Raw genomic sequence first — 24475 nt, forward strand, 5'->3', positions numbered from 1 at the left:
TCCCTGGGTTCCCGAACGTCCAATAGGTCTGTCCCAGGCGCAGAGCCGCAGGGGTTAAAGCGGAGACTGGAGTTGGCTACACCGCTGAAGGCAGAAGGGAGGAGCAATGGCTCCCAAACTGAATCTTTGACCTCATCTGCAGATGGCATTCGGAGGTGGGCTCCTCAGGAGGTGAAGAGGATCAGAGGGGAGGGGCGGCATCCTGCTGGGTCTCAGGGGTATAGCCTCTGCCTACCAAGCACCCCTGTGGTTGGGGGGAGGAGGGCCTGCCTGGGGGGTGTGCTGCAGTCTACAGGAAGGCCCTGTGCCCCACCCTCCCTAGGGAAAGGGCCAGACCCTGAAAGGGCCAGACCCTGGGTGGCCATACCCCTATTTCACTTGCACCCCCAGGCCACTATGTGGATTGTGTCCCAGGGCGGCTTCCCTGTTACCCAGGTTAATAGCTAGACGGGCATTGTTCTATTAGTATAGTCTATTAGTATATATAGAGTTTGTGTAAATGCAAAGGGTTCTGGACTGATCCAGAGTAGCGGGGACTCCACTACTAGGAAAAATACCACCGTCCATCACTTGACCTGAATGACCAGTCCTAAACTGTAAATCATTAACTTGGCTGGAGCCAATGCCCTCAGAACACCTGGAGAAAGCGAAAGAAAAGAAGGCCACTGTAGGAAGAAAGGGACCCGGCTGGCGTGTGCATTAGTGCACCAGGGCCCAGCAGAAAAATGCTGCGCTGGCGAGCAGGGCCAGCTGAGGGCACAGGAAGGGGAGAGGTGGCAGGGCCACGCGTGCCCCAAGAGGTCTCAGCTGAGATGCAACAGGAGGGAAAGGCCCAGGCACAGTGGACAAAGGGTGAAGTATGGGCCTGGCCCCGTGGCACATGCCGAAGATCCCAGAGACTCAGGAGACCCAGGAGGGAGGATTGCAAGTTTGAAGCCACCCTCAGCAACTTAGCAAGACCCTCTTTCAAAATAAAATAAAAAAGACTAGAGATGTAGCTCAGTGGCTGAGACCTACCCCACCCCAGCTTCAAACCCCAATACCGAACATAAAGAAAAAAAAAGACAAGACATGGTGTTGGCGGGACAGATGCTTCATTTGGATCACAGCTGCCACAGAGCTGCCAGATAAAACCAGGACACCTCTTTTCAGTGAAATTCCAGATAAACAATGATTATGTGGCTCAGGAAACCAGCTGGAGCCCGAGCGCCAAGGAGTTCATGGCAGACCACTGTGGCCACAGGTCAGCCTCTGGGACCTGGAGCAGGAGGAGGGGTCTGGAGGGCACAGTGGAGCCCTACAGCAGGCAAGTTGTCCTGCCTCTCTGAGCCCTGGCTGGGAGGGTCTGAAGGGGCCTGGGCCTCTCAGGTGGCGCCTTCTTCCTTACTGCCCTGACCCCACATATCCATTTTGGCTAAAAAAAATAAAAATAAAAAGAGCAGATGCCCTTCCCCTTGCCCTTGAGCACACTCTCCAACAGCGGAAACCAGGAAACTCAGAGCCATAGGCAGCCCCTGCCGGCCCCATCAGCCTGAACCCTACTTTTCAACACAGGTATTTGGCTTTTTCTCCAAATAAGTACTTTAAAAAAGAAGCTTCCCAAGCAGACTGCAGCCCCCAGGCCCTTGCTGTAGGGAGTCACCCAGGGAACCGAAAGAGCATTCCTGAATCCGTGACTTTTCACCAGCCTGCTCCTACTCTCCGGCCATGACCTCAAACTAAGCTTTTGATGTCTGGATCCCACCCAGAGCTTGAGTTTATTGGCCTGGGGTGCATTTTGGGCACTGGGATTTTTAAAACTCTCCTCTGGTGATTCTGCTATGCAGCCAGGATCAGGCCTCTGCTCTAGGGAACGGGTACAGAATGGGCACCAAGCACCCCCAGCTGGTCCTGAGGGTCCTGGATTGAGCCTGAGAATCTCTATCCAGAAGGCTCGGGTCTGACTGGTGTGACTTGGGCGATGGGGGCTGTAGGAGGGGTGGGGTGAGAACAAGGACCCCAGAGTCGGAGGGGCAAAGGTGAGCCCCAGCTCAGCCATGCAGAAGCCAGACGACCCTGTGTAAGTCACCTGTCCATCCAAGACTGAGTGTCCTCATCACGAAGGGAGATAGACGACACCTCCACTTGGAGAGAAGAGCCACGCACTGCAGATAACAGCACCGAAACCAAAATGAAGCAAGGACCATGTGAACACATTGACAAACACGGCTGCTTGCTATAGTGCTCTGCTAGGTCCTGGGTGCAAGACTGCCAGCATCATCTAGCTCCGCCTTCATCCTCAAAAAGAACTTACAAATGTGCAAACGGGATCTGCAACCACTCCAAAGTAGGACTGAGCAGAGTAAGGCAAGTGGAAAAGTATTCTAAATTCCAATGCACCTGCCAAGAGAGCATGCCAAGATTGTATTTATAGATTTCCTATCTATGTTGGAATGATGAATAGAAAGTGCTCTCGTAAAAAATTAAACCTTTTCTTGATGTGCTGACCTGGTGATATAGGAATGATTATAAATTTGGTGTAAACATTCTTAAATGCATACAAGTATTCTGCAAGAGTTGCAAATAAAACACACCGTGCACAAGGTCTGGCCTGCACAGATACACAATGAATGGCAGTTATTTTTTCCATCACATGAGACATCTGATCTGTCATTTCAGAGGTGTAGCTAGTCATGCCTGGACCAGCAAGGCCAACATATGGAACCCGTTAGGCTGACTGAGCCCTCCAACCCCCGGCAATGAAATGTGAACACGCAGTGTTTACTTAACAGGGGGTGTTCCTGCGCTCTCCCCTGGCAGGCTGCCAAGTGTCAGGAGCGGAGCTGTGACAACACTTTGGCTGGGGTCAGGAGGCAGAGGTCTGGGGCTAGTTCTCTTCAGGGTCCACTTGCAGCCTCAGGAGTCCCAGGAAAGACTCAGCCTACAAGTTTACCACCTCCATCTCGCTGCCCCCACAAATGTATCCTCCAGCCCACTGATACCTGAATTCCTAGGACTAAAATTCCATTCTTTTTTTTTTTTAAGAAAAATAATTATTTCCTTGTAAAATTTGACTATCTCTGGAAGACCAAACTACCTAGCAAAAGTCTGTTAAGATCTTTACTAAGTGATGGAGGGTAAAGAAATCCCCTCCAACAGCATACTAGGTGCACTTTTCTCAATTCTTTCCCCCACAAAGTATAACTTTAAGACACTGGGCTACATATAAGATAAACATTTTTTTTTTTTTCAAATTCTGAAAGACTTGGAGACCAGAAAGTAGGTGGTGTCTGCCAAAACCTTGGGCGCTGTTATTTAATGGGAGTCAAGTTTCAATTTTACAAGATGAAGAGAGCTCTGGGACTGGACGGTGGCCACAGTGGGACATCTTGAGTGTATTTAACACCACAGAACTGTACCCTTAAACATGGGGAGGATGGTAAAATTTACGTCAGGCGTACTTTACCACAATTAAAAAAAAAATAGATGAAGGGTGGAGAGAAAACAAAGTGTACCAGCTAGAGACCTCAGGGCCCAAGAACAACTGGGTCTGGGTTTTCTTTTTGCCCCACATATTCCAGCCTTGGAGCCAAAAGTCAGCAAGCTGGAAATGCTAAGAGGCAAAGACCAAACCAAATCAATCAAATAGCAAAAGCCTGCCCTTTCTAAAGGACCAGGAAAAGGGGGGCTTAGCCAGACAGAAAACCCAGGGAAAGCTAGGCCAGAAGAGGAACCCAGAAAAGCCCCCACCCAGAAAAGCCCCTGGGCGCGGTCTCCACTCATATCAGCAAGGGTTAAAAGTACAGGGTGCCACAGCCACACCACAGGAGCAGCCAGGGCCTGGAGGTCACCCCAGAGGCTGATAGCAAAGAACCTGCGGGATCCTTGACTTCTGCCCTACTAACATCAAAGGACAATGAAACAACCCCCTCCTCACACTGGGGGGGCGGGGCGGAATCTGAGGCCTCCTGGAGAGTCCAGAGTCAGCTTTCCCTATGAACCAGTGAGGTCATTCCTCTCCTCAAGTCAGCAGAATAGCCAGGAGGCACTCCTACCCAGCCTGACCAGGCAGCAAGACCAAGGCAGCAGATGATCTCCAGCCAGAAGAGCTAGAGGGAACCAGGTGGAACAAGATTTAAATAAGATCCAGAGCCTGGTAACATAATACCCCTAGTAGCCAAGTTACAGTAACATTTTGATTGTAAACCAAATGAAATGTCAATGCCAAGATGACAGAATTATCTGGAAAACCTTTTAATTAATTAATTAATTAATTCAAGGGTACCCGGAATTGAATCCAGGGGTGTTCTACCAATGAGCTATATCCCTAGGCCCCTGCCATTTTTATTTTGAGGCAGGGTCTTGCTAAATAGCCCAGGCTGGCCTCCAACTTGCAATCCTCCTGCTTCAGCCTCCTGGATAGTTGGGATTACAGGATTACACCACCTAAGCCAACCAGAAAAAGCTTTTAATGATGCAATCATAGAAGTATTTCCATGAGCAGTTATGAATGTGCTTGAAACACATGAGAAAAATAGAAAGCCTCAGAAAAGAAACACCAAGTCTCAGTAAATAAACAGAAGATACAGAAAAGGACCAAGTGGGAGTTTTTGAACTGGAAAATACAATGACCAAAATAAAAAACACAACACATGGGTTGGACAGCAGAAGGAATTGGGTACAGGAAAGAATCTGTGTGCTGGAAAATGAAAGAAGAGAAAATTATCCAATCTGAACAAAAAAGAGACCAAACAAACAAGAACAATAACAAAATAGTCTCTGAGACCTTTAGATCTTTATTAATCTGTGTGAACCTCAAATAGGATAAAGCCCCCTCCAAATCCACACCAAGATACATCAGAGTCAAACTTCTGAAAACTAAAGACAAAACATTTTGAAAATTCTGAGGCAGAAAAAAACACCTTGCTACAGGGGTGAAGAGATTGAAAGACCATGAATTTCTCATTAGAAATCACAGAAGGAGAGGGGCTGGGATTGTGGCTCAGCAGTAGAGAGCTCGCCTAGCACGGGCGGGACCCGGGTTCGATCCTCAGCACCACATAAAAATAAAGGCATTGTGTTGTGTCCATCTACACCTAAAAAATAAATATTAAAAAAAAAAAAAAAAAACAGAAGGAGAGAAAAGGGAGTCACAGTGGTTCTCAAATGCTGAAATGAAGAACCATCAACTCAAACTCTATCCGCAAAGCGAGGGGGGGATAAAAGTATTCCAAGATGAAGAAACCTAACAGCAGTTCTGCTATGAACAGCCAGAGGAGGTCCTCCAGACACAAACCGAACAGCAAAAGAAGGAAGGTTGAAATCTCAGGAGGGAGGAAAAACACAGGAAGCTAAAATACAAATAAATACTCAGACTCCTTCTGCGTTTTCTAAATTATATGTGATGGTTGAAGAAACATTGCAACACAGATGTGGTTCTCTACATGAGGTGATAATATTGAAGACAATCACATCACAAACGGTGGGGGGGGGGGTAAAGGGATTAGAAAGGAGGAAGGGATTCTATCATTCCCTTCAGATGGCAAAATATCAACACCTCACATACCAATAATTATACTAAATGTAAATGGCCTAAACACACCTATTAAAAAGACAGATTGGCAGAGTAGATTTATAAACATGCTATCTGCTGTTTATATGAAATTCACTCCATAAAATGGCAAGTTGAAATAAAAAAGAGAAGATGTATCATGTAATCATTAATCAACAGAAAAATGGGATAATTACATCAATATCAGGTAAAGTAGATTTCAAAGCAAAGAAAACTATCAGAGGCAAAGAGGTACATGATACAATGATGAGAGAGTTAATCTGTGAAGAAGACAAAGAACTCCTAAATAATTATGAACCTAAGCAAAGAGCTGCAAATTATGTGAAGCAAAAACTGACAGTGCAGAAAGAAGCAAATAGATCAATAATTATAGTTATAGGTGGTACCACCTCTCAATAGTGAATGGTCAACTAGATAGAGAATAATCAAGGACATAGAAGAACTCAACAACATGGCTAAGGGAAATAATCTACCTTTGCAGAACATTCCACCCAACAAGAGAACATGCATTCTCTCCAGAGGACAATGGGACACAAACAAAGGCAAGCAGTCTGTTGGACCACAAAGCAAATCTCAACAGATGGAAATCATGTCGTTTGTGTTCCCTGACCACAATGGACATAATCAGAAACCAATGACAGAAGGTAACTAGAAACTGTCCAAATATTTTTAAACTAAGTGTCTAAATAATCAATGGATCAGAGAAGAACTCTCAAGGGAAATTTTAAAAAATACATTGAACTGAATGAAAACACAGCATACAGAAGTTTGTGGATGCAGCTAAAGCAGCGTGAAGGGGGAAAGTAATAGCACCAAATGAATACGACAGGAAAAGGGAAAAGTCTGCAGCCTGTGCTCTGAGCTTGGGACCCAGAAACAGCAAAACAAACTGAAACAGGCAGAAGGAAGGAAATATGGAAGGAAGGAAACTGAAAAGGACAGCAATGGAACAAAGAGCTGATTGCTTTAAAGGATTGATAAAATTGACAAATCTCTAGCAAGATGCGCAAACAAACAGAGAGAAGACACAAACGATCAGCATTAGGAGGGGAGGGGGGACATCACTAGAGTCTCTTTGGGCTGCAAAAGGATGAGGGAGGGCTGGGGTGTGGCTCAGTGGCAGAGTGCCTGGTTGGCACATCCAAGGCCCCCGGGTTCCACCCCTGCATAACAAAAGAAGAAGAAAATAAAGGGGGTGATGAGCAAATACGAGGAATAATCTACACCCAAATCTGAAGACAGGGGAGGTGGACTAAGTCCTCCATAAACACAAACTACCACAACCTAGCAACACGGAACAGGTGACCTGCCGAATAGCCGGTAACTAGTAAGTAACTATTAAGCTCCAGGGCTACTCCAATGGAATTAGGAAATGGAATTCATAATTTAAAAAATTCACTCCAAAACCCAGTCTTCAGGCCCACATGGTTTCACTGGAGAATTATACCCAATGCTTACGGAAGAAGCAGCACCAATTCCACATACGCTCTTCCAGGAAGTAGAGGAGATGGCACCCCACCACAGATTCTGGACTTAGGACCATGTGGCTTTAGATGAGGTGAAAGTGACACACATTCAGTAGAAACCTTTCTTTAAATTCTGGCTTTTGATGCTTCCCAGGATGGTGGTGTGCAGCACGACCCTCCTATCACGATGTGGGGCAGCGGCACCCCTGCCACCATCAGCCACGAGCTGCTCTGGGGTGCTGGGGCCAAGCCAGGTGTTTGGTCTGTTGGCATGTACATTGCCAGCTGACCATGTTTCCAACTTAACGATGAGTTTATCAGGACCTACACTGATACATCAAAGAACCTCTGGATGGCCTGTTGTAGGGACAAATGAGGCAAGGCACCGAAGACAGCAGGAAACAGTTTTATTTGGCTGCAGCCAGGTTCAGAGGGCACAGCTTCTGCTGTAATCAATCAATCCCCTGAGCCCCGAGTTCAAGAAGTTTCAGAGTTTTATACCCAGCGTGTAAGGGGAGGGGCTCAGAAGTTCACAGTCTGCAGAAGTTCACATAAAAGCAGCTTTTTCTTTCACTATTTTGAGTAAGTTAACTCTTCAAGGACAACACCTGAGAAGGGGAGAGCTTCTTCTCCCCTTTCTTTCCTCCCCCTGCCAGCTGTTACCATGGAGCCCAGTTGTAATTTATCTTAAAAAATGTAGGCATCTCTGTGAAGCCCAGCTCAAGGCCAGAGGCCTTGTTTGCACATTTCTTCAAAGTACTACACTGGATACGTTTGTGATAAACTAGTAAGGGGGTGTCCAGCACCTGGAGTGCTGGTATCTTCTCGGCCAGTGGCCAAGTAAACAGGGCAACATGAAAATAGGAAGTTTATCTACAATGGACTCTTTTGCTGACAGTCCTAAAATCAGCCATGATGAAGCAGGCTTTTCTGTGGAGAAAGGGGGTGCCACTTCAGGCCCATCTCTTCCACTGAGAAACAGGCAAAGGACCCAGCATTCCCCAACACACACACACACACACACACACACACACACACACATATACACACTCACTCACTCTTTCACACACACACACACTCATACACACACACACACTCACTCACTCTCCATCAGCCCTCTCACCTACACAGTCATCTCTAATCCTGTGAAGGGAAAAATCCTGTCCCTGCTTCACAGGGGAGGACTGTGTGGCTCACAGGTGCTAGGGAACCTGCCCAGGTCTGTGTGGCTAGGAAGGAGTGGAGGGGAGTCCCCGGGCCAGCCCCCCCTTGCCTTGCCTGACTCCACACACAGGCTCCAGCTGCTCAGCTGGTCCTGAGAGCTGAACAGGGGGGCTTCAGGGCAGAAGGACAGCTACACACCAGCTGTGACCTGCCCTAGAGCGTCCCCCGACCTGCCCAGAGCATTCTCCGGGAGAAATCCCAGCCCAGATGTGGAGCAGCACTAGCAACAGGAGCTGGAATTGCACAACCTGCCACCCAGCATTCCCACCCCTGAAGACCTGTCTGTCCACAAGGCGACCAGCAGGAAGGCAGGGTCACCTCGATTCAGGTCATGCTTTTGCCACACGCATTTGACAAAACTCATCAAACCCCACACTTTATTACAATATTTTATTACAACAGATGGAACCTCTGGGCAGAAAAGATGAAGAAGAATGTTCATGTCCACATGGCTTATGAAAAAAAACCCTGGGGGAAAACCCAAGTGCCTCCTAGAGATAAGATGAACAAAGAAAGCTATGGTACAGTGACATTTTTGCTTATGAAGATAATGAACCAGGGCTACACTTTCCAAACTAGATGAATCTAGTGAACTCAACATGGATTTAAAAAAGCAAACTGAGGGGCTGGGATCATGGCTCAGCAGTTAGTGCACTTGCCTGGCATGTGTGAGGCACTTAGGCTCAATTCTCAGCACCCATATAAATAAATAAAATAAATAAATAAATAAAGGTCTATCAACAACTTAAAAGTATATATATATTAAAAAAGCAAACTGAAGAAGAACGCTCCCTTTGTACATGCAATTTTATAACGTGCATGTTGCAAGCTCCTGTAAGCATCCTCAATACCCCTTTCCCTTTCTTCCTATAAATAGGAGCCATCTGACCCACTAAAACCTTGCTTTGCTGCCCTTCCTTGTTTGGGGGTAACCAGGGAAATGTAAGCAGAAGTCTGCAGCATGGAGCATCACATAAAGCTATCACCTTCCTGATGAAAAGGACAGACTCAGCTGGTAGGAGATGGTTAGTCTTTTGTCCTTCTGGTTTATTTCTGCCTGGAAGGCAAACAAAATGCCTGGAGACACAGCAGCCATCTTGAGACAACGAATTCTAAAACCATCACTAAAGACAGCCGAGTAAAGAGCTCGTTCTCTGACTCCAACATGGAGCTACTGTCTCAACGGGGCCTGGATGCCCTCAGACTCCTTGGTTAAGAAACCAAAGTGAGGTATTCTGTTACAGGGAGCTAAATGTATACCCTAAGTGACACAGTACAGGACAATACTAGAGTGTTCTCAACACCCACGTGTGGCCAAAGGATAAAGAAATGCAGGGGAATCTGCATACCTATAATCCCAGCAACTCAGGAGGCTGAGGCAGGAGGATTGCAAGTTCAACTCGGCAACTTGGTAAAGCCCTGTCTCAAAAAAATAATAATAATAAAAATAAAAAGGACTGAGGAGGGCTGTAGCTGTAGCTCAGTGGTAGAGCGTTTGCCTAGTATTTGTGAGGCACTGAGTTCAATCCTCAGCACCACAGAAAAATAAATAAAGTTATTTTAAAAGGGGGTGGGGAGGGGCTGGGGCTGGGGCTCAGTGGCAGAGCACTCTTGTGTTCAATTCCTGGTACCACCCTGTCCCTAAAGAAAGAAATGCACAGGAACTAAAACACCCAATGTCAGGTAGCAGTTGTCTTTGGGTGGGCTGAGGGGATAAGCCTGGTGGGGAGCCGTGGAGTACTTCAACTATGTTGCTAATGTCTGACTTCTTCTGCTGGGTGGTGATCACACATGTGAATTCTATTAACTGTTGTACCCTCTGGTACAGCCCCCATTTTTTTTTTTTTTTTTTTTTGGCATTAACCCAGAAGCACTTTACCACTGAGCTACATCCCCAGCCCTTTTTATTTTTTATTTTGAGGGTCTTGATAAATTGTCAAGGATCTTGCTGATTGGCTGAGGCTGGTCTCAAACTTTCAATTCTCCTGCCTCAACCTCCTCAGTAGCTGGGATTACAGGGGTGCACCACTGTACCTGGCAGCCTCTGGGTTTTGAAAAAGCTCCCCAGGTGGGTCCAGAGCACACCCCCTATTGAGACCCCCGTTATAGCTGTCTGTGTGCTTATCCTCCCGCCAAAGAACTTAGGAGGTGTACCTGCTATAATGTGTATCACAAAATACAGATTCTTAAATTTTCAAATATAAAATTATATCATAACATTGAATGAACAGACTTTTAAAAATGAGCTAGGCCTGGTGGTGCACGCCTTTAATCCCAGCAGCTCAGGAGGCTGAAGCAGGAGGATTGCAAGTTCAAACTAACCTCAGCAACTTAGCAGAATCCTGTCTCAAAATAAAACATAAAAAGGGCTGAGATGTGGCTCAGTAGTCAAGTGCTCCTGAGTTCAATCCCTGGTACAAAAAACCCCCACAAAAACCTGACATCATTCTCCCCATATGGCTGCGGCCCTTGGGGGACACACCCCACCCCCTCCAGGAAGACTTAGTGCATCTCCCTGCCTCCCAGAACCCCAGAGTCCAGGTTCCCAGCAGACTGGACAGGAAGGGGCCATAACCTGAGGATGTCCACCATTCTCAAAATGACCCTGCAATTCTACTCTACTGCTCCAGACAGAACTGGCGGACACTTCATTGTGGGCACGGACAGCCCAGGTGGCAGGGAATGGTTCCTGCCAGAAAGAAGCCACTGGCAGGATGCATTTCTTAAGACACACTGTGCTCAGCCTCTGCCCCCATTCTAGGCTGATGCCCAAGGCTGTTCACATCCAGAATGAGGGACAGGGCTCAGGCACTGGGTATGGAGCCTATCTGTGAACAAGTGTCCCCTCCTTTCCCCATCAGGTGGAGTCCTTGCCCAGAAGAGCCCCAGAATCATCCATCTGCTCTCCTATTTGAGGCACCACCCCTGGGGTGCAGGGTAACACCTAAACTGGAGGGAGAACTTCCTTCTTCCTTCTCCCACAGTGGTTATTTATTTATTTTAAACAAATGCTACATCTAATGAACTTCCTTTTTTTTCCTTTTCTTTCTTTTTTCTTTGCTCCCAAACTTTGAAAGAACCCCGCTTTCATCTTCAGGTCTCCAGATCACGTGCCAGAATTGTAAAAAAGGCTTGGAGGCCGGCCTCACTTCCTTCGCTGGGGCAGCCTGCCATTCACTGTGCTACGGAAGGGCAGCCTGTGGATGCACACAGCGCTGGGGAGGTCATGAATATTCATCACCTCCCGGAGGGTTCTAGAAGCAGCGGAGTCTCAGAAAGCAGCTTTCAGCAAGTTGGGGTCTCCCTCCTAATATTCTCTGGGAAGACAGCCTGTTCTTACTTGTGAAAATGATTGTTTTCAAAACCGTAATGAAGCCCGTCTCCCATTAGGAGCTTCAAGGAGAAGCCCCCAAGGCTGAAAATAGTTGAACAGCCCCTGCTCCAAAACAAACAAGGCTTTCCTTTGTGCAACTAATGAGAGGCCAGACCACAGCTGAGGCTGTTCTAAGACGTTTGCGGCCCCTGAAGGCTGAGGTAACCAGAGTCCCCAAGAAAAAGCAGTTCACGCAGAAAAGGGATCTGTCAGAGTGCATTTGCCTGGTTAAGTGCCAACCTGAGACCCAGGACGGAGGACGGGCCCCTCCTGGGCAGGGCCAGCAGGACACTAATCCTGGCTGATCAGAGCTCGCCCAGGACCATGGCTCACTCGGCAGATGCAAGTGAGAAATATCTAGAAGATATTGGAAGGTGAGAAACATGTAGAAGACCCCGAGTACAAAGAGAGTGTACAGGTGTGAACTGGAGTGCCACCCTAATTCCCACACGGCTCCCACAAGAAGATGGATTTTCTCTGGCGCATTCGTCTGCCCAATAGCCTCAGCTTTGGGTGGAAAACTTCTCAGCATGAGTTTGGTCCAAACATGAAGCCTATACCTTTCTGATCCCCTTCCTCTGTCCCTTTGCCTCTTCCCCATCCTGCCACCCTCGAGACTCAGGGAAAATCCATGTTTTCCTTAAGCAAAAAAAAAAGCTCTGAAGGTAGAGAGAGATGAAGAGGAAGGATGAAGGGCAGACTTCAGCGCAGGCTTCTCAACGAAATGCTAATAAATCACCCTTCTTCTTAAATCACTTTAAAACACGGCAGCGTGCGAGGGTGGCCAGGTCAGGGCAGCTCAGGGCTCCCTCCACTCAGGCCATATCCTCTGGATCCTGCTGCCCCACAGGCCCAGCCAGAGTGGAAGGGGTGCGCACCCAAGGACGCGGAGCTGCCACCTGCCCCGGGTGCTCCTGGGGGCCGAGCTCTGGCCCTTGCTGTGGTTAACAACCTTCCACACAGTACAAGAGCCGCAGTTCAGATAGAGAGCACTAAAGCCCAGGAGGGAGAAAGTGCTGGGCTGGAGGGTCCCCCCAGGACTCCTGCTCTCCCTAAGGGGCCCCCATCCCTGAAGGAATTCTCCACCCCTGTCAGACTGTACTTTCAGCATCTTAGCTGGAGGCTGGTGACAAGGAAGGAGTATTGAGAAGGAACAGGTTACCCCCAGGCAAGGGCCAGGAAAGCCCAGCGAGAGGAGAGGAGTCCCCTGGTGTCCCTGATACTTGGCCAGCTCCAGGCAGGAAGTTCAGGGAACAGGCGTGTTTCGGGGCTCCCCGCCCCGTGCACTTCCTGCGAGCCCACCCTGCACACAACTCACACACGCCCAGAGTGTCCCCTGATAAACAGGGCTCATTTTCCCCCCTCTGCGGCCAGAAGACTGCACTGGAAAACGAGTTGGAGCTCGTTGAAAGGAGAGGAAGGATGTGGAATGCCCAGGCTCAAAAGGCCCCCAGAAAACAAAAACAAAACCACCACACCCCCTCCACAGTGGGGCTGTGTGGGAAAAGCCAGGCAGGAATTGGACCTCATTTTTATACCTTCCTGAGAGGCACGTGACAGGAAGCTATTCCTGCACCCTGTCAAGGGGGAAGATATGGGGGGTGGGGAGAGCCAGTGGCATCGGAGAACTGTCCAGTCCTGGGTGGGCTTTGCTGGCAGAATTACCAGGAAACAGATTCCTAAAGAGCTACAGCAACAGCATCAGCAGTTGGGGGTGGGCACCCCAGAAACCCTTCACCAAAGCCCTGTGGACAGTGGAGGGTGGCCCCCAGTTGTGCCTTCATGGTTCAAGATTTAATTTAGGATACATTTCAGTGAGAAAAGAACCCTTAAGCCGGGCATGGTGGCACACTCCTGTAATCCCTGCCGCTCTGGAGGCTGAGGCAGGAGGATTGCAAGTTCGAGGACAGCCTCAGCAATTTAGGGAGGTCCTTGGCAATTCAGTGAGATCCTGTCTCAAAATAAAAAAACATGGCTGGGCACAGTGACTCACGCCTGTAATCCCAGCGGCTCTAGAAGCTGAGACAGGAGGATCGCAAGTTCAAAGCCAGCCTCAGCAAAAACAAGGCTGCTAAGCAACTCGGTGAGACCCTGTCTCTAAATAATATATAAAAACAGGGCTGGGGATGTGGCTCAGTGGTTAAGTGCCCCTGAGTTCAATCTCTGGCATGAAAAAAAAAAAAAAAAAAAAAAAACAACCATAAAGGGCTGGGGATGCTAAGCGCTCCTGGGTTCAATCCTTGATACAAAACAAAACAAAACAAAAAACCTTCTGCAGAACACCTTTTGTCTAGGAAAAGCGATTACCTCTAATTTGAGTTCAGAAATGGAGAGGGGAAATTATGGCTAATATTTTTTGAGCACTTACTATATATCCTTAGCTCAATTCATCCTTCTTGACAGCATGAAATGGATCCCGTTGCACCAAAAATAAACTGGAGGTCCTAAGGGTCAGCTGGTTCCCCAGAGCCCACAGAGGTCAGGCGTCTCAGTGTTTTGATTCCAGTTCCAAGAAGCACATATGGGAAGGCTCTTTTTCAGTGTTTGTAATAATTAAACTCCTCTGCAGAGACGCATACCAACCCATGGCCATGTGCTGTGGATTAAGATTAAACTAGTGATCATGGGTCAGAATCAAGGCACTCAAGGCAAAGTGCCCCTGGCCAAGGAGCTGTAAAAACTGCTTTTCACACACACACACACACACCAGTTTTTGACTTACTTTCCTAGGTGGAATGGTTAGAATACAAAATTCTTTGGGGGTTTCTGAAGTCTGAATATCTACATCCTCTTCATTACCTAACTTCTCCTGTAATGCAATCACTTTGATGCCGGGTGGGGAGGTGTAGGTAAAATAAGAATTTCCTGTGAATCAAGCTAAAAGCTTTCGGGCAAGAGATTCAGTGATTTTGTTTTGGAAAAGTCGGTAGGGAGAGACCAGGAAGAAGCACCTAACGAGACTCCTGGGTCCCCACTCCTGTGTCCCCCCAGCCCCTGTTGGCCTGCACTGTGCTGGGAGGGAAGGGTGGATGCCGGGTGGATGCCCCTGCCCACAGAGCTGATCTCGTAGTGGGGGGACAGTGGAGGAAAAGCCAGTCAAGAGAAGAGCAAGTAGCAACAAATCAGGTACAGATTACTCTCACCAGCAAGTTAAATCTAGTTGGAGAAGAAGGGTTAGTAACTGTGACGGACAGTGGGAACGCTCTCAGGTGAACCTCTGAGCTGAAATCCAAAGGTCCAGAAGGAGCCAGTACACTGAGCCCTGGGGGAGGATTCCAGCCAGAGGGACAGCGCTGCCAACGCAGTCCAAGTACCAGGTGAAGGCATGCACCCTCCCAGGTGGCCCAGCAGCAGGAACAGGGGGAAATGACTAGAAATGAGTCAAAGTCTTTGCCTGGGGGAAGGAAAGGGAAGCTATTGGGGATGTTTAAACCAGCAGATTCATTTTCAAAGGTCCCATTCTGGCTATGATGTGAGCAGTGGTTGGGACAGATGTGTGGCCAAGGTCCCAGCTCAGCTTTGCTACCAGGCAGCCTGTTCCCAATTCACTGGCATTCAGAGCCAACCTCTTCGTCACCAACAGGTACTGACTACTAGTTCCTGTGACAGATGATACAAGTTACTTACTGGCCCTTCTCCAGGGATTATCTAGAAATTATTTCAAAAAATAAGATTTATAAACATAATTATTATCAATTTAAAAAAATAACTGTGTTCCATTCAGCACTTTAAGAAAATGGGTCAGAGTAAATTTTTTAAAATTCATCCATTCATGAAAATATGGCCTGCAGGGCTGGGGATGTAGCTCAGTGGTAGAGCACTAGCCCAACATGAGCAAGGGCCTGGGTTCCCTCCCCAGCACGGCAAAAGAAGGAAAGAAAAGGTCTGCTTACTTCCAAAAAAGCATTTGAGCAGCATTTGAGGCCATTGGGATGAAGCCCATAAGCAACATGATAACTAAAAGTTATCCCTGGGAAAATGTATACAAATATATTGGAATATCAACTTGGGAGAGAAATATTGCCATTCACTAAACAATTGTTAAAGTCTAATTTGCTCTAAGAGTTCCCACAGCTCCATCTCGGGCTAGGTCTTCATCATTTCTTCACTTTTATTCAGTTTATTCTTTCTCCTCTGTCCTCTCCCTGGCTCTCCCCTAAAGCCTCCTGGTACTTGGGTTTGTTGCTCACTGGCGCCCCCAAGAGAGAGTAAGCAGAAAGGAAGTGTTGGCAGGATTGGCAATGCCAGGAGATGAGCAGTTTTAAGGTCTGCATTGTTCAGGTTCTTGTGGGTTGTGTTTATGTCTGTGTTTGCAGATGGGGGGTAAGTTTCTGGGTTAAAGTGATGCTTAAGTTTTAATTATCCATCCACTCCTGTACAATGTAGACTCTGAACACATTCACACCCTGCTTTTTTCCTGTTGAGTCAGCAAACCATGCAGGCCCACAATATGCAATCTGAAAGTCTTACAACTAGACAGAGTCTAATTTCCATTCTTAATCTTGTTCTAGGACACTCTTCCCTCTGTTCTAACCCAGCCCATGAGAGTCCCATCCTGGAACTGGGTATAGCTCAGTGGTAGTGCAGTTGTCTGGCATACTGGGGGACCTGGGTTCTATCTCTAGCACCTCAAAAAAGAATGAATAAATAAATAAATCCCAGTCTTCATGCTTTGCACAAGACGAGCTGGATCACTCAGATATCTCACAGGTAAACTTCAAGATAAAAAAAATCAAAAGATCAGAGAAATTGGAAAGCCTTTTTGTTCTCCTGATGGGTGGATCTTAAAAGAACTATGATTACCTGCCTAATACTGATCATAGGCCACAAAAATTCTTCATTACAGCTTTTTAAAAATTTAGGAAAGAAGAACATCCAATTTTTAAAATATCTTACACACAAAAAACTACTGTTTCTATTACATTTTCCATAATGTCTACCACATTCACTACCTCCAAGACTGTTCACGGCCAGTCATGGTTAGAAGCAAAATACACCAGATTTGCAGCAGATTATGAGAAAATGGATGTGGCAGAAACGCAGAGGAATTTTTGAGGATTTGGTGGGGGCAGGGGGTGGAGAACAGAAGTGCCTCAGTTCTTTGCTTGGTTCTGGCTCTTGATGTTTGTTTCAAATTGCTCTCTTGCCTTGTATTATGAAAAGCTTATGTAATTGAACGTGCATAAGAAGAATGTGTTGTTGAATTTTTCATTTAACCTGGGCGTGGTGGCGCACACCTGTAACCCAGGGGGCTTGGGAGGCTGAGGCAGGAGGATCTTGAGTTCAAAGCCAGCCTCAGCAACTTAGCAAGATCCTAAGCAACTTAGGGAGAACCTGCCTAAAAAAAAAAGAAAAAAAAAAAAAATATATATATATATATATATATATGTCTGGGGATGTGGCTCAGTGGTTAAGCACCCCTGGGTTCAATTCCTAGTATTAAAAAAAGAAAGAAAGAAAGACATTTTCATTTAAGCAACTGAACCTTCAAAGGAAAAAAACTTAGTTGCTCGACTATAAATGGAAACTTTCCAGGTATTCTTAAAAGGCATCTCTGAGAATAATAGGTGAAGGTTAGCCAACCATATGCATGATTAAATGAGACAAAAACCGCAAGCTGAATGGAAATAAAACCTTTTAGGGAAGGGAAAATCCGCGGGATGTGTTTGTTTAGTCCTCCTCCACCCCTTCCATTTCTTTTTCTTTTGGGTAAAGCCTGGTAAGTTTCTTCCAGCTTCCTCGGAAGAGCATCAGCGATCCTTTGGAATCTGTCAATCACATACCCTCCAAACCAGCCGTGGGTTCCGCTGGAACCTGGCTTGCCTGGCTCCGCTTACCAACGCAAAGCTTTACTGAAACGCCCGGGACACTCTGGACCGACTCGAGATGAACCCGGACGCCGCCCGAGCACAATAGAGTCTCTTCTGCCGCAACAGGGGTGAAAAGGATGCTCCCCCTTTCCCAGGCCCCCACAATCACGGGGGTGGGGGGGAGGCGTGCGAAAGCGGGCCAGCGCGGCAGGTAAGGGCCCAGTGGAAGCCGCCAGAACACCACTGGCCAGACGCCCAGGCTCGGCAGATCGCGACCTCCCAGTCCGGCGACTCCAACTCCGGCAGCCAGCTCGCTCGCTGGGCGCGGGTCCCCCGGGAGACCAGGTCTGCAGCTTCCACAAATCCCGCCAGAACAGGGCCCAACTGCGCAACGCGGGCTAGGGGAAAGTTCTTGGCTCGGTCCAGACCAGATTTGCGTCCCACGCTCCTCTCCGCCCAAAACTTTGGGACTTGGGCTGGGGCTGGGGCTCAGTGGTAGGGCGCTCGCCTGGCACGTGTGAGCACTGGGTTCGACCCTCAGCACCACATAAAAATAAAATAAAGGTATTGTGTCCACCTACAACTAAATACAAACAAACAAACAAAACCTTGGGGACTCGAAGCTCGCCCCGCCGAGCTCGATTCCCTCCTCTGCGCTGAAGGGGAGCTCTGCACCCGCTCCCCCAGGACCCACACCGATTCTACTAGGACAAGCACCCGGACCTGGCCTGGAAGCCCTCGGGACACTCCGAAGGCTCTCTAGAGGGACTGCGTGCGGTCAGGAGTGAGTGGCCTCGACCGCTTCCCACTTCGGGCCGGTGGGGCTGCGGGATGTTTGCAAACTCGCCGGGCAGCCCGAGCGCCGCGGTGGACGCGCTGCCGACTCGAGCGCCCGTCGGGCCCCGGGTCCCGAGCTCTCACCTCCACTCCAGAGCGCCGGGAGGAAGAGCCCCAGCAGCAGCCGCAGCGGGGCCAGCCCCATCCTGGGGCCGCGGATCTGGAAGTTCTCTCCGGGCGGAGGGACGCTCCGAACTTGTTCAGTCGCCAGCCAGGCGCGCCAGCGAAGCGCCCCAGTCCCGGCGGCCCGGGCAGTAGGCGCCGGAGTGGCAGATTTGAGCCGCCGACCTAAGGCGCCGGAGGCTGGAAGGGGCGGACCGGAGCAGGTTGGGGTGGAAAAGGGGCGGGAAGGGGGCCGCGCCGGCTGGGGAAAGGAAGGAGCAAGCTGGAGACGGGGCGGGGAGGGGCGGGTCCGGGGCCGAGCCCCGAGCGATGGGTGCGGGCGGAGGGGAGGTGCCGGCGGGGGCCGATCCGGGTTTCACCCTGGCAGGTTGCGGAGCTCGGGGCCTGGGGGAGGGGCGGGAAGGGGAAGGAAAGGGAGGGGGCTGGAGCAGGGGCGGGCCACCCGCAGGGCGGAGCGCAAGCGGAGGGCGGAGGGAGGGGCTGAGGAGGGAGGGAGATCCAGAGAAATAAAAGAAGGGGCATATCGGAGGTGGGAGGAGAGGGGCGCCGGGTGCCCCGCCGGCCCCGCTTCCCACGTGTGCCTAGGCAAGAAGAGGAGGTGAGGGGAGGACGCCGGAAGCAGCCCCCAGACCCATCAGGAGGGTCCAGGACTGGGGACCTAGACGCGCCGCGGGGAAAGGCCGGTCGCAGCGCCCCGGCAACGAGTCTAAGAGAAGTGACACTCGTGGAGGTTCGGAGAGTCCACGGAAAGGTGTAGCGGCGCATCGTGGCGGCAAAGTGTGAAGGTTCGCGAGCGCCGCAGCGGGGAAAGTGGTGACGGAGACGAGAATGGCTTTTGCCAACATGGCAACAGTGCCTCGCATTTCTACAATACTTCCTAAAACGAACACAGGTAGAATGTCTTTGTGAGCCTTTGGCCAGCAAAGAGCCAGGTCATGTCACCGCTTAAAACTCCCCAATACTCTCAGGCTTCTGCTTTGTCTCGGCGTGAAAGTCTTGTGGGTTGCCCAGGGGCCCTACACGACCGGGTCCCCTCTCCTCTCTGGCTTCGTGTTACTCCACTTTCATTGATACTGGCCTCTCAAGCAGTCCTCCACCTCCAGGCCCTGGCCACGTCCCGTAGATTTAGAGGTAAGGAGACAAGCTGCCCAGAGGGAGCTCGACGGTTTATCATGACACAGCAAGGGAAAGCCAGTGTGGTGTCAGCTCCCTGTGACCCTAGTCCTTCGGGTTGACACCAAACCAGGGGCCAGAGAAACTGACCACAGGAGGTGTCTGCGGCTGTGCTGTGGAGCAGAGCTCTGGAGCCACGCAGCCTTGCAGACTCCTCAGGATCCTGCTGCTGTGGCCTTGGCTGAGATGGAGACCCAGGGAAGGTGTGGAAAGTGCTATGCTGATGCTTTGGAGGAGGGGAAATGGCCTTGCAGTGCAGCTAGCCTGGCTCAGACTGTGGCCAGACTATCTGCGTGGCCTTGGAGGTCTCCAGCGCCTCTCAGCAGAGCTGATCTGTCATTTCCTTGCCTCTGCACACCAGGCACTCTTTTATCTAAGTATATTTTGAAAAATTATTATTATTATTATTATTATTTTAGAGTTGGTGTCTCCCAATGTTACCTTAGGCTGGCCTTGAACTCCTGGGCTCCAGAGATCTTGCTGCCTCAGCCTCCAAGTAGCAGGGAGTATATACATGCAGATACTCAAATCTCACATTCTTAATGAGGCTTGCTTTATACAGTGCTCTTCTAGTTTTCTGGTGTTATGTGACATGCCACCCCAAACATAGTAGGAGTAAAGCATCAGTCACTTTATGAGATTCGAGCATTCTGTGGGTCAGAGATATGGACAGAGCACAGAGATGTCCTCCAGGAAGCCTTAAGCTCAAATGCTGGTATCTAGAGTTATCTAACACAGGAGTCATCAAACTAGCGAGTCTGTGGTCTGTTCTTATGTGTCAGTGGTTTTGGAATACAGTTGGTGGGTTTTTTTTTTTGTTGTTGTTGTTGCTGTTTTTTGTACCGGGGATGGAACCCAGGAGCACTTAACCACTGAGCCACATCCCCAGCCCTTTTTTATAATATATTTTGAGATAGGGTCTGGCTGAATTGTATAGTGCCTCACTGTTGCTGAGGCTGGCTTTGAACTTGTCGATTCTCCTGCCTCAGCCTCTGGAGCTGCTGGGATTATAGGCATGTGTCACCGCACCCTGCAGGAAGAGTCACCCGTGTGAGTATCACCTATGGCTGTTTTTGTGTTACAGCAGCAAAACCAAGCAGTCGTGATGTTGCATAGCCCACAAACCCATGTGGTATGGCCTTCTCCTAGCTGGCCAACCCTGATCTAAAGGTCTGTTCATCTGCATTGTGCCCACTTCACTGGATGATGAGACACAGGGCTCTAGGTCGAGGGTTTGAATGAGGTCAAGGTGGCTACATAGCACGGCAGCTGTGGCTCCTAGAGACAGCTTCCAGTGAGTGAGGCAGAGGCTGTGTGACCTCATATGACAAAGCTCCACAGTACCATGCTCTTTGGTGGAAGCAGTCATATACCTACCCTCAGGGGGAGGAGCCCTACACCCCAAATTCCTTATTAGAGGTGTGCCAAAAAATTTGCAGCTCTGTTGTAAAATCTCCGCAAATACCAAAACTGAATAAATATGGGACCTCATCTCTGCAGCTGTAGTTTCATCTTTGCCATATGTCCATATGTGGCAACTTAACGTCCTAATCATGCCAATGATCAAAATATGTGAAAGGAAATGGGAGGGGGAAAAACAGACTCCATATTACACAACTCTTTCTATGTGTACAGGATCTCTGCCCCCAGAGCGACACCTGGCACTCCCCTGAATCTGCACTCCAAGGCCCACCATGTTCTGTACCAGCTTAGACCTGTGTGTCACATGTGGGAGCACCTGCTGTTCCTTAGCTAAGGAGAAGGGATGCCAAGGGCCAGGAGTAGTGTTCATCCAGGGGTGGGGAAGATTATCCCTGCTGATTCAAGTGCAGAGGTCTGTAACTAAAATGAAATGGCATTGAGATCTCAGTCCATGAGTCAGCGTGTCCAGCACATCAGTGACAGGACTTTAGACTTCCCATTGAAAGATCCATGGGAGCACACCACATCACACGTGAAATGATAGACTCCTCTATGACCCCGTTCTAAACCCACACCCTGCTCTTCTTTGTCCTCCTACCCACTGTCTCCTGCCCCTCTCCTACCCACCTGTCCCCAGCCGTGGCCTGTAATTGACTCCTGCTTCCAGTCCACCGCGTGGCTGCCGAGTTCACAGCTAGCCTCCCCAATTCCACTTTTCATAGTACAGACGGATGACCTGACATTCAGACACTTGGATTGGCTCAGGAGACTAAGAATGGCAGTGTGCATGAAATGGCTCTGTTCTAGTTTCAGTGCTAGAGAGTCACTTGTTCGTTTATCTTTGCACAGAAATGGGCTGAGTGGATGCGTGAGACGCGTCATTGAGACGATACATGGCCCCTCCACCAGGGAGCCTAGGTCTCATGAACCCTGGTGCCTGTCCCTTCAAGGCCTGCACCACTCTGGCTGTCACCCACCAGCATCTATACTTGAGCCCTCCAATGACTGCACCTGGTTTTCCTTTGGTGAATCGTGGCTCCCACGCTCACTCCCTCCTGCCCCTAGACCTGGAGCGAGGGTTCACCTTGCCTCAAGGCCATTCTCTTCTCTCTTCTTTAAGCCTCTGACTTGAAATCTTCCGTCACTGGAGTGGACCAGCCCTGCTCACTGCCGTCATCTACAGGCGTCGGGGTCCCTCTTTCTCCTGCATTACAGACACTACCTTCACTATCCTTGTCATAATTCTTGGTGGTTTCAGTTCCAGATGAGTGATTTCCAACACCACAGCCTCTGTGCCCTTCTTGTTCCCCAATCAGTGTGCTAAGCAACATGTTATAAAGAAAAACAACAAGTTCTGAAGTTTGCTGGGAAACTGGGATGGTGCCAATAAGAGTCAACTCAGCTGGGCTTGGTGATACATGCCTGTAATCCCAGGGAGCATGAGGCAGGAGGATCACAAGTTCAAGGCCAGCCTCAGCAACTTAGTGAGGCCCTAAGCCACTTAGTGAGACTCTGTCTCAAAATAAAAAATAAAAAAGGCTGGGGATGTGGCTCAGTGGTTCAGTCTCTTGTACCAGGAAAAAAAAAAAAAAAGAGTCAACTTATCAGAAGGCCAAAATCATAGGGGAATTGTAAGTATCTTGTAGTTTCCTAGATAATGTAGATGGTGTCTGGAAGAGACTCCATTCAATGTTCTAAAGAACATACTGAGAGTACAGCTGTATGGTTCTTGGGGACTAGGTCATAGATAAAACAGTCCATTTGGACTATTGAATTGAACACAAGTGTCCAATGGCAGTCATAGTCCTATGAAGTGGAAGAGGTCTCCATGGCTAAAGATTCACCAAATCCGAAATCTATAGTTTGTATTAAGAAAAGGATACAATATAGCAAACAGCTATAAAGTGAGATTGTGGGTCACAATCAAAGGCTATTCACAGTAAGGGATCTAGAGAGGCTAGGCATAGGACCCCTTGTTCTCCCTTCTGTAAGGAATATGGCTTGACACATTTTACCCCTTGGATCAGAAATCACTGATGTGTTCATGAAGCACTTTGGAAATTGGGAGTCCAAGAGGGAGGCTCAGCTGAGATTCTTTAAAATTTTTTTTAATTTATTTATTTATTGGTACTGAATCTTTAACCCAGGGGAACTTTACAAGATCCCAGTCCTTTTTATTTTTTAAGACAGGGTCTCACTAAGTTGCTAAGGGCCTCACTAAATTACTGAGGTTGACCTCAAACTTGTGATCCTCCTGCCTCAGCCTTCCTAGTTGCTGGATCATAGGCATACCCAGGATTTTTACATGTTGCTAGCCTCACAGGCATATTCCTACGGCATAATCAGCTCTATCCACTGAGCTCTCTGAGGGGCTCACTGAGACCAGGTGCAAAGTATCTATCTCACTGTTTTTAATAGAAAATACTGACAAGCTAGTACAGATCTCCCTGAACCTCCTCAAACCCATGATTAAAAAGCAACATTATTCATCAGTGTGCTTCACGGCCTTGGCAACGGGTCAGAGCCATGCAGGAACTTGAGCACAACAGCTCAGGCTAATTCCAGGTCTACTAGAATTAATCCTCACAGCATAATAGTTTTTATAGTTGTTGCAAAATGAAATGGTTCAAGTGAAAGATTGCATCTAGCACCGTGAACCTGAAAGTGGATAGAGCTTGTCTTTTGTATGTTTTACTCCCTTGAAAGACTCTATCCAGTAGTAAAGAATTTAGTGAAGCCAGGTGTGGTGGCGCACGCCTGTAATCCCAACAGCTGGGGAGGCTGAGGCAGGATGATTATGAGTTCAAAGCCAGTGCCAGCAATTTAGCGAGGCCCTAGAGCTCGCTCTCTCTCTCTCTCTTTTTATTTGTCAATAGACCTTTATTTTATTTATTTATATACAGTGCTGAGAATTGAACCCAGTGCTTCACACATGCTAGGCAAGCTCTCTACCACTGAGTCACAACCCCAGTCCAGCGAGACTCTATCTTAAAACAAAACAAAAAAGTAAAATGGGGGAAAAACCCCATCTTAACTGGAAATAAAATTATTTGCCTTCATTCTACTGGAAAAGGGGCAGTACCTTGAAAGATGCCCTCCATGTATTAGGCAATGTACAGAAGACAATAATTGAACTTTTGTAGTTTCTTGGGAATATGTAGATGAAAGACATTGTGGATGGAAGAGAATACTTTTGGTGTCCTGGAAAATATATGTGAAATGCAATACTTAAGCATTACAGCTCGTTGGGAGATGGTATGTTTTCACCATGCTAAAATATATGGCAGAAGTCATATTATCTGGGACTTACAATTTGTTCTTAATATGATCAGCATGCTTGATTATACACCAGAAGGTCAAAATCTTACCATACTTGGTGTGTGATAATGGAGCATATAGACACCTCATGCCATGTGCTGAAAAACAGACTGCAAATGCTAGTATCCAGCATGTGTGATTTGCATGTGGGTATTGGGGGTGGGTGGGAGGCCAGACT

The 24475-nt window shown here is 48.4% G+C and overlaps 1 protein-coding gene across 1 annotated transcript in view; it reads right to left on the reverse strand.

Annotated features, from left to right (window-relative positions):
- The window catches only part of Mertk (MER proto-oncogene, tyrosine kinase), a 100563-nt gene extending 82011 nt beyond the window's left edge, over positions 1 to 18552 (reverse strand). The window contains exon 1 of the mRNA XM_034637348.2: positions 18346 to 18552. Coding sequence (XP_034493239.2) covers positions 18346 to 18406 — 61 coding nt within the window. The 5' untranslated portion in view covers positions 18407 to 18552. The remainder of the gene's footprint in view (positions 1 to 18345) is intronic.
- Between the last annotated feature and the right edge of the window lie 5923 nt (positions 18553 to 24475).

This window comes from Marmota flaviventris, chromosome 14, assembly GCF_047511675.1.
Source record: "Marmota flaviventris isolate mMarFla1 chromosome 14, mMarFla1.hap1, whole genome shotgun sequence".
NCBI lineage: Eukaryota > Metazoa > Chordata > Mammalia > Rodentia > Sciuridae > Marmota > Marmota flaviventris.